This window comes from Anarhichas minor, unplaced genomic scaffold, assembly GCF_050575085.1.
Source record: "Anarhichas minor isolate MPS153535 unplaced genomic scaffold, ASM5057508v1 ptg000054l, whole genome shotgun sequence".
NCBI lineage: Eukaryota > Metazoa > Chordata > Actinopteri > Perciformes > Anarhichadidae > Anarhichas > Anarhichas minor.
This window is the reverse complement of record NW_027466500.1, coordinates 2,289,569-2,300,289: the sequence shown is the minus strand read 5'-3', so window position 1 is coordinate 2,300,289 and position 10,721 is coordinate 2,289,569. Positions and strand designations below refer to the sequence as shown.

The 10,721-nt window shown below is 40.9% G+C and overlaps 1 protein-coding gene across 1 annotated transcript in view; it reads left to right on the top strand.

Annotated features, from left to right (window-relative positions):
- The first annotated feature begins 970 nt into the window (after positions 1 to 970).
- LOC142931667 (ryanodine receptor 2-like) overlaps positions 971 to 10,721 on the top strand; it is a 54,325-nt gene continuing 44,574 nt past the window's right edge. The window contains 17 exon segments of the mRNA XM_076075693.1: positions 971 to 1,018; positions 2,855 to 2,974; positions 3,240 to 3,363; positions 3,999 to 4,066; positions 4,200 to 4,278; positions 4,421 to 4,533; positions 4,726 to 4,849; positions 5,184 to 5,280; positions 5,374 to 5,448; positions 5,857 to 6,013; positions 6,174 to 6,338; positions 6,472 to 6,593; positions 7,267 to 7,450; positions 7,536 to 7,671; positions 7,928 to 8,023; positions 8,210 to 8,328; positions 8,604 to 8,737. Coding sequence (XP_075931808.1) covers positions 971 to 1,018; positions 2,855 to 2,974; positions 3,240 to 3,363; positions 3,999 to 4,066; positions 4,200 to 4,278; positions 4,421 to 4,533; positions 4,726 to 4,849; positions 5,184 to 5,280; positions 5,374 to 5,448; positions 5,857 to 6,013; positions 6,174 to 6,338; positions 6,472 to 6,593; positions 7,267 to 7,450; positions 7,536 to 7,671; positions 7,928 to 8,023; positions 8,210 to 8,328; positions 8,604 to 8,737 — 1,961 coding nt within the window.

Below are 10,721 nucleotides of genomic sequence, written 5' to 3'. Positions count from 1 at the left end.
TTTAAAGCCACATGTAAACCAAATCCGCAAGGCCAAAAGTCACAAGACTGGAACCTGCTGTCACACCCGTACTGATGGAGAGGCTGATGTCTGATGCTGAGAAAGATGTATTTACAGCAGTAGTGGTTGTGGTTTTACTTGGTAAGGTAGAAGAATAGTGATATCTGCAACGCTATCTTCTGAAGCTGCAATTATTCCTTCCTTATTCCTGTTTGGTGTAGGAACTTTTCTACTTGTAGAGCATTGCCTCTCAGGGCTAAAAAATATAGAATGGGACGTCTGGATTGCCTTTCAGGGCAATCAACTTACTACATCATGCAATATCTTCGATGGAAGTGGAATTTTGGTGCGAGGGTGCATCAAGGAAAGGTCATGCCAAAACGGGTAGGGGCCCCCTGGGGATAATGAGGCCATCAGTGAATGTTATTGCATTCATAGCCCATTCGATTTTGATATAGTTTGTGGAAGCTGTGTCCTGGGGGTGTGCTAGCTAGAGAAAAGTCAGGGGGTCAAATCAAGTGAAAATACCCAGAGACAGAATTTGAACAGGCCCATGGCAATGCTTTATGTTACGGATTAACTGTCTCCTAATAACTTCTAAGATGATTCCTGGTAAGAACTGTGTAATTTGGGACAAATAATGTGGAAAACCGAGAGAGTTGGAACACTTACACCTTGTTAAGCTCACAGACAGAAGGTCAGCGAAACATACAAAAAAGTGAGCTCTGTCTATATGAAGACTAAGGTAAGGTTTGAAGTAATAAATGACTACTTGAGTATTTCATCCAAGTACTCCCGCCAAAATAACAGCTGTAAAAACAAAACAAAACATGGAGTCGAGGGGTCCTGGATTTGAACAGCTGACTCCGCCCTCACATGATCAGCTGTACACCTTCTGTCTGTTCCTCCCAGTCCTCAGTGCCACCAATGCTCCTCAAGTGTGTCTAATGTGGCTACTTTGTTTCTAATAATGGCCGACACTGGAGAGGGAGATGACGAATTCCAGTTTCTACGAACGGTGAGTCAGCCATGTGTCAAACTATTTTAAATGAATTAACAGCTAATATTTGGTCAAGCTAGAAAGGATGCGTTGGCTAGCCAAGCTAAACTAACTAACTTTAGCTCCAGGGGTGTCAACAGTTACCTAAACTTAACTTAACTCTTTGGAAGGGCGCCAGTGATACAATGTGTCATATTTTAGTTTTAAAGCGTTTAAGGTTTAGTTCAGATTTGAAAACTGTTCACACTTTGTTTGTGTTGCGGGGGCTAGTCCTCTAAAGTGTAACATTATTCTCTCAGTATAAAAAAGTGATGTTAGCTGCACATTAAAGTTAAGTTACATTATTAAGTTTAACACTGGCTACAGATACCCGAGTAGCTCTAGAATGTTTTCTTTCATTATTGTATCACCTCAGTTTTAATATTGTCTACTTTTACTGAGGTATTGTAGTAATAGATAAACATAACTAACTTTAGTTAACCATCAAAATTAAGTATGACCTTATGACCTAAGGCTTCACTTAAAGTTATTTGTTTTATTGAAATGTTTTATTTATATATAAGTAACATTATATATGTAGGTTAAATTAATAACAATCGCATTTGATTTATAAGTGTGCGCTACTTTTGTGCACTTCTCCCAGCAGCATTTTTGCTATCTTCATCAGTTTGTTTATTTTAATCACCGACAGTAAAGGAAGACCACAAATGGCTTTTTTCCACCCTCACTGCAAGATGCTATCATGTTGTAAGTCGTCCCCTCACAGCTTGTTATCTTTAAACTCTGATAAGGACATGTCATAGTGAGAGTGTCTGGTGATACAGGCAGTGATGCAGATGGGCTTCTGAACCCAGTAATGATACACAGATTGAGACGTTGAGTCATTTTGCAAGATCAATCCACAATATGAAATTGCATAAGATATCCGTGTTATGCTGGGTTTCCTCCAAGAAATTGTTCAACCAAGGCTAGAATTCCATCCTGGGCTAGAATTTAGTTGACAGGAAACAAAGTGGTTAAATTAATGGCATTTTTTAAATAATACATTTGCTTTTGTCCCTGAAGTCATAAAAGTGTAATCATTTGTATGATGTAAGTGTAGGGGGTCCTCGTTTGAGGCACAAGGTGTTCTGCATCCTCTTTGTTACATCACCCTGAAACATACAGATTGGAATAATATAGACCAGCGTTGGTTTCAAGACCCTTTCCAGTCAAATATACGTGTTTTTCCAATTGCCAGGGCTTTGGACATTTAGATGAAGTCTTGTAGCATCGTGACTTTTCATTTGCCAAATGTACCTTGAAGAAGAGCGGAGTCCTGTAGCCGCCTGAATGCCCCACAGTGCCTCAGCATTGGGCAGTGTGTTCGACTGATAGCAGAGCACTGCTGATATGAAGAGTGGAAAGAAGGGTGAATCAGGGGTGAGACAGTGCAGTATCTTCCCAATATGGAGGTATGCAGCCTTTATAGAGAGGTGTTGGGAGACCTGGCTGGACTTTGTAGACCAGTCGTCTGTTGTCCTTCTCTGCAGTTCTTTAAATAGATGTGAATCGCCTTATTCCTTTGACGTGGTCCATTGGGCTTTGAGATAAGATACATTTTAGGTGAGAGAGATCTACTGTACATGCACTTACAGTAGGGTTTGGTGATGTATTAAGGCTCTGCTCTTAGTGGCACAATCCATCTTTTTATACAGACTGTATATTTTCATGTAATTTGTTCAGGGTTTCTGTAAGTTATTTCTAAAATATTTGTGAGCTGAGTGCAGTTTTAATATAATCTGTGACTCTTATGCACAGGAGAGTTTGTGCTTACTGGTGACATCTTTCTGTGTGTGTGTGTGTTTTTCTCAGGGAGACGAGGTGGTTTTGCAGAGTACCTTCACCTCCCAGGAGGAACACGTGAAACTCTGTCTTGCAGCGGAGGGATTTGGCAGCAGACTCTGCCGGCTTGAGCCCACTTCTAACTGCAAGGTAAAGAGCCCCACCTCAATGAATGACTGTCCTTCCTCATTGCCAGAGCAGTCTGTTTGTCAATTATCGTCACGCTTCATCTCTCTTGAAATGTTTGATAATATGATTTGTAAAATTATGCAAATGCAGATTTTGCCCCTATTATCCACAGTTTGCCCTATTCCCAAATTTGCTCTGGTCTTTATTATTGCTAACTACATTGTTGGCCGGTGGATGGAGTAGACAGATATGACACACATGCTCTGCTGCCTTTCATTTCTACCAGAATGTGCCTCCAGACTTGTCTGTGTGTGGCTTCGTCATGGCCCAGTGTCTCTCTGTCCGAGCCCTGCAGGAGATGCTGGTCCACAGTGAGCGCCTGGCTGCAGAGGTGAGACTCTTCTCTTCCCGTCTCTTCTTTTCTCGTCTCCCAGTGCGTCTCAACACTCCTAAGACAGATATTACTTGCCATTTATCAATGTTATTCATTCTATAATTTATGTTGTGAATTGGATTTAATTATCATAAGTAATTAATTGGAATTCCAAGATGCCACAGATGCTTTCAAAACAACACCGCCACAACAAGTCGCTGGGTTCAACGGACCTCATTTCAGCCTTAAGTAAAATAAATGTTACTGTACTAAACTACTATTCTGTGAACTGATCATCTGGAGCAACAAGATAAACAGAATCTTAGAGCACAAGAGACCAACGAAGCCATTGTAAAGCTGGAACAGCTGGTGTTGACCAGATAAATAAAATAGGAGTAGAAGGGACATTCCCATTCAAATCGACCAAGCTGGATGGTCAGAGCAGCGGCCATGTTTATGTGTACTGTTGCCATTGCGACCGTTGCAGCGGGCTAACTTCCGTGTAACTTCTGTATAATTATTATTTGCCATTTTTAGATTTATATGTATTTTTTCATTTAGTCTTTGTTTCTATTTCTTTCTTTTTCAGTTTATTCACTTTTCTCACCACTGCTATTGTGTCTACTCATCCCTCTTGACTTGAATAATGTTCATGTGAGTCACAGGTGGAAGCTGGAGGAAGCCATCGCACCCTTCTATATGGCCAGGCTGTGTTGTTCCTACACTCGTACAGTGGCATGGTGAGTCATCTTGATATGATACAGATATAAATCACAAAGGGGGAGTCTTTATTTGCCGACAGTTCTTTTAACTTTTTCAAAACATTTGCTCAGATGTTCACTGTCACATATCTATTGTTTATTTCACTCCCAGTATCTCAGCTGCTTGTCCTCGTCTCACGCTTCAACAGACAAGCTGGCTTTTGATGTCGGTTTGCAAGAGGATAAAGCAGGTATTTGGTGTTCGGCCTTTTTAATGAAATCCACATTCTAATAGTTTTTATTCTTTATTCTAGATACTTGATTTTGTTTTACCGCACTACATATCATGTGGCACAAACTTTCCTTGGTGTGTATTCTGTGTGTGTGGCTCAGGTGAGGCTTGTTGGTGGACTGTCCACCCAGCATCCAGGCAGAGGTCAGAAGGTGAGAAAGTGCGTGTTGGAGATGACCTCATCCTGGTCAATATTTCCTCCGAGAGATATCTGGTGAGTCAGTAAAGCAACTAAAACCATGACACAATCAGAACCCTGAGCTTTGTGAAACCGCTGCATTCTTAGTCGTTGGCAATCTGTCTGCCTCTGATGAAATGAGCATAATTGTTTATGATAACAGCTATTACAGGAGAACAATCAGAAGTTATATTCATTCTTGATGAGCCCGTATTTGTTTCTTCCCAGCACCTCTCCTTTGGCACCGCATTGGACAACAAAAGCTTGAGTGAAAGCCTGATTGTTAATGCAGCCTTCCAGCAGACTCTCTGGAGTGTTGCTCCCATTTGCTCTGGGAGTGGAGTTGCTCAAGGCAAGTTTCTTTCCTCTTTAAGCATATTGGAAAAAAACAACTTAATTTATGAAGGATATAATCCGAGTGATTGTCCAAGAAACGTGATTAGTTAAAGAGGTATTCCACATGTAATGTCCCCTGATGTTGGCCGTGAGTCTCAATCGGGTTGCAAATGCAGACTTTTAAGGTTGTTTGTTAGCACTCAGTATAAGAGCTGTACCTACAATCAATATGAAGCATACCCTCTGCTATTTCGCTTGTAGTAGTTACCCTCGTTTGGATACCAGTTGTTTACCAGATGCAGTAGAAATGTCTCTTTCAGTGTATGTTTTGTCTGTTGTGTTAATTGTAGGATACCTGAAGGGGGATGACACATTGCGGCTGCTCCACAGCCATAGTGACGCATGTCTGACTATTCCGTCCACAGAGCAGGGAGAGGAACTGCAAAGGTCAGTTGAAAAGACCAGTCTGCTGTCGTGTCAGCTGTAAAAAAAACGCCCTTTACAATCTGTGGTCATGTTGTTGTTTTTTCTTAATTTTAGGATCATGCATTATGAGACTGGATCAGTTTCCAGCCATGCCCGCTCCCTCTGGAGGCTGGAGATTCTGCGTGTTGTGTACGTATGCAGGGGATGTGATGATCCGCCCACTTTCACTTTACAGTTCTCAACGTAATATTGGAAAACAATAAATTGTTATAAAATATAAAGCTCGAATTAGTCTACAAGTCTCATTTGCAGAAAAAAGAAAAGAATGCACTCATACGCACAGTAGTTGATTGTTGTGAATGTTATGTTGCACACATTGCTGCTGATCATTGCCAGAGCAGAGCAGAGCATTTCTGTTTCTGTTGTTTTTGCCCAAAAAGGCTGGAACCATATTTAATACCACATGCCCAGAATGGAATTAGGGTTGCATGTCCCTTGCTTTCTCCCCAGCCATTTCAACAATAAACATTTCAGTTTCCTTCAGAGGAAAACCAAAGAAAACCAACTAAAAAAAACAATGCTCTTGATATTCCTCAGTTGGAGCGGCAGACATGCATGCTGGGGGCAGCCTTTCCGGCTCTGCCATGTGACTACTGGGAGGTACCTGGGACTTACAGAGGAGAAAGGCCTGCATCTGGTCGACCGAGACAAGGCTGATGTCAACACAACCTCCTTCTGCTTTCGATCATCAAAGGTCGGGAGTCTTGGGAGAAATATCCTGACATTTCTTTAAGGCTGCAATTATCGATCCACATTCCAAAAGATCCTATATAGAAGGTCATCAGTGTAGATACGTTTATTATCTGAGAGGAACACGGTTTGTGATGCATTCAACAAAAGATTTCCGCCCACAGGAGAAGCTTGACACTGGCACAAAGACTCATATTGATGCCATGGGGATCCCAGAGATCAAATATGGAGACTCCATCTGTTATGTTCAGCATGTAGAGTCTGGGCTCTGGCTCACCTACCAAGCTATTGATGCCCAATCTACACGCATGGGATGTGCTCAGCGAAAGGTAAACTTTTAGATTAGAATAAAAGTTTTGTATTGACTATCTTATAAGAATGTTGAATGCGAAAATGTATCGAATTGCGCTTAAATATAGCAAAAGACTTGATAGGTAAGGTTTGCAAATGATGTGTTTCCAGGCCATTCTGCACAGCGAGGGTCATATGGACGATGGGCTGACGCTGTCTCGTTGTCAGAGGGAAGAATCTCACACTGCCAGACTCATCCGGAGTGCTACTCTCCTCTTCACTCGCTTTATCAGGTACTGGATGCCACGTCTAGGTTCTCAGTTAGTGTAAGAATGTCTCTTATCAGTGTGGTATATCCATGAATGAGTGAAGGTTGCTGTTTCCCACTGTTTAGCTGTTCGTGTTAGTACTACGCCGATAAATCAGCCGATATTAGCGTTTTGCAGTTGGTTTTAGTGTATATGTTGGCTGATCTTTAATAGGAAGTTTCAGTGCAGAAACGCCAAACTAGGTTTGAAGTAATTTAGAAACTGACGAGTTGATTTTTCAATTGTAAAATGTTAAAAGTCACATCTAGAAAGCAAATGTGTTATGATGCGTATCAAGATTATTTATCATGTTGTGTTTTTATGTTTAAAAAAAACATTCAGAATCTGCCAATATATCATCTGTTTTTTTTTAAACTCTCAAATATTGGGCAGGCTTCAAAGGCCTTAAAAATCCATTATCTCTTTGGCTTAAGTCGTATACGAGTGGTACTTGATTTAGGTGTCGCAAAGCATCCAAATTCTATGACTGTGTACAAGGTGCTCCATCGTATTGCACGTTAGATGTTGAGCGCGAGCGCACACACATAATACCCAAGTACACCACAACAGATTTCGGCTGTCTTCGAGAAAATATAAATTAAATTGAATTTCCTGCTTGGATTATAAACGTACTCTATCTATTTGTATCCATCTTTAGGAAACTGGATAGTTTTAGACAACAAGGAAACCTCACATCTGTCAGCCTGCCAATGGAGCTAGTGACATGTAGTCTGCAGGATCTAATAAACTACTTCCAGCCTCCGCTGGAGGGGCGAGGCCATGAAGCTAAACAGAACAACATGACGGCTCTAAAGAATCGTCAGAACATGTTTCAAGAAGAGGTAAATCTATGTGTGAATTCATAAATCAACCCTACATGTGATACGTTTGTCACTGTTCCATGAGTTTACCCTCTTTTCTTCCCAGGGTGTGATAGATTTGGTCCTAGATTGTATTGACCGTCTACACCAATATAGTGGTGGCTCTCATTTTGCTGAGGCTGCTCAGAGTGACTCAGGAGCAGAGTGGGTGCACATCCTCAACAATTTCTATGAGCTACTGGGTGAGAATTAACACACATCTTCTCAGTGTCGATGGCTCAATACCACATTTTCATCTACTGATGCCAAACAGATACACCTTGTTCCTGTCAATAACCCATTTAATTGCATTTTACTGAGAATACCTATCCAAGTATTCAGTGATCCAAGAATTGCCAAAACATTTGAATTCTGCCATTTTGCATGAAATCCATTGGCTGTGTTGGTGACAAGAATCCTGAACACTCTTCAAATAAAATCCTTCTTTTTCTCTTTCAGCTGCTCTGATCCGGGGAAACCGTCTGAGCTGTGCACATTTCTCAGCTTCTCTCGACTGGCTGATTAGCAGGCTAGACCGTCTGGAGGCCTCTTGTGGTTGGGTGGATTTTTTTGCATTTCATTAGCAATCCTAATTTTAATTTGCAAAACATTAAAAAAAAAAAAACGTTCACTGATGACATCAGTGATATTATCATATCACATCTATACATAATAATGTGATATAAACAGTAAATATAGGGTTTCCTTCCTACATGAATGAACAATTGCATCCATATATAGGAGTCTTGGAGGTTCTGCACTGTGTCTTAGTGGAAAGTCCTGAAGCACTCAACGTCATCAAAGAAGGACACATTCTTTCTATCATCTCTCTTCTAGACAAGCATGGATGCAACCACAAGGTACTGTTTAGGGGGGGTTGTGTGTGTTTCAAATAAAAATCATGAGAAGTAATTTTTATGCTTTTATGCTTTTCATTTATTCAGTTTATTGCTCCGGGACAGCGCATATTAATATCCATTACTGTAAATATGCCAGAAGTAGTCGGGAGGCTGCTTTTCGTCCGGTTCCATTGCGGCTGTTATGGCAGATTTTGATCTGTTCCCTAACGTGGGATCATTTTCATGTGTTTAATCAAGCTTTTGCTGGATGAAGTGCTGACAGGTTTGTTTTCCAGGTGCTGGAGGTGCTGTGCTCGCTGTGTGTGTGTCATGGTGTAGCTGTGCGATCCAATCAGAACCTCATCTGTGACAACCTGCTGCCAGACAGAGACTTGCTGCTTCAAACACGTCTGGCTAATCAAGTCACAAGGTACAATTTATAATGTGTTTTTCTAAATACAACTAATTTGTTCTATCTTTGAGTTATTTCACTGCATTTAAATTGTATCTCTAACTAGTGCAGTGCCAGTGCATATCATGCTTGTTCGGAACGGGCTGAATGCTTGGCCTGTGGTATTGCTGCTTGCAGCTTTCTCAAGAACTGCTCATTGCTGGCTTTTGAGCAATACACCTGTCAGGACATAGTTTCGTCACACAGAGGTGGATACTCGGAAAACAGTTTGTTTCACGAGTAAGGACACACCCAAGTTCAGATCCTCTTGCCCAGACACACAGGTAAAATGTGCTTTGTTATAAAGTAGAGCTTGGATTTAATTAGAGGTGGTATTTTGCCTTTGCCGACAGACGTTGTAAGTTAGTATTGCAAAGAATGTACTCATTATGATTTGCATGTCGGAGTGCTTTAGAGCTGTACATGTAGGCTTTCAGCTCGCTGACTCAAAGGAAGTGAAGAAGAGTTCAGAATATCCAGCATCAAAAGTGAAACGCAGTCAATGAGCATTTGTAGTTAGTCAGAAACAGTCCGCCTGTGTCATTTAGTACACACAAAAATCATACGTACAAAAGTTACACTTGAGATATCAAAATTAGGAAAGCAGCGTTGTGAAGAAGCGCTCGTTGACTCCAGGGAAGTGAAGAAGACTCTGGTAGTTACATAAGTAGGGGTGACCCTAAAAAGTCTACAATTTGATCTGAGGAGCCTGATTCGACTGCCAATCTCACAGTCGAATCATCGCAGTGATGGAAATATGTGGCTGTGGATTAAAGGATCATTCATTATTCATAAATAACAACATAGCTATTTCAGAATCAAAGATTGGGTTATGCAAACGACATATCCACATACACGCAGACAGAGGCTCTTTGCTGTATTGTTAGATATCTATTATATAGAGGCGCATATTTACAAATGATGTGTGTTGCATGGAGTGCATGTTCCATTATTCCATCCTTGCTTTTATTCACTTTTGGAGAATCACTCGGGGCCTTTTCTTTTTCCCGCTCTTATGCTAGAAAAGAGCGAGATAAAGACTGAGCGTTATTAGTCAGCTGTAGAGAGCACTCGTCTGTGGGTCTTGGTATATCTGTAATTGTGTCCACATCCTCGGTACAACAAACACTTGAGATTTCTCCGCAGCACTCATGTTTTCTCTGACGTCCTTGAGTAAATTAAATAATTGTTTGTGTCCTTTCATTCGACGTCTCTTAATAGATCAGAATAGATCAGGCCTATAACGTTGACGTCCAAGCACAGATGATTTTGTCTCGGCCTCTTCCAATGAGATTTTGGAAAAGTTGCTTTCTGCCTGAGATGTTATGGCTCTCGGATTTAATCTTCGGCCATTTATTATCCTTTTTTTTTTTTTTACCCTTTTCATCACATTTCATCTCTGAATATTTTGTCCGACTATGCCAGTCTGATCTTATAGGCAGCTCCCATTTCCCTTTTCCTTTGAGCTTGTTTTTTTGAAATTTTTTTCTTTTACTCCATCTGCCCTTTCTTCCGTAGCAGCTGCCTTCTTTTATCATGCTTTTCTCTATCAGCAGCCCATTTTGTTCCTCAGGCCCCTATAGCTTATTTTGTTTCATATTCTTCACACCTGCTCAGTCAATTCCCTGCTCTCACTTCCTCCTCAAGCCATTTCTCATTCTATCACTTTTACTCCTTGTTCAACTAACCTAAATGCCTCATTAGTTCATCTGCTTTCCTTTAACTCGTTAAGTTCTTTGCTCTTTTCCATCTTCTCTTCCTTGTCCACCACATTAAGTCAGTTCTTCCAGATGCCCTTTTTCCTATTCTTCTTTTCTTTTTCCATTCTACTGATCCATTTCTATCCAATCTCTTGTAGCCTCTTAACTAGGTCACACATTTCTCTCCTCGTCCTTTCACCATTCTCTCAATTCCCTCCGTCTCTTTCCTTATGTCTTCACTGTCACCAAAGCTTTGTCAAGGA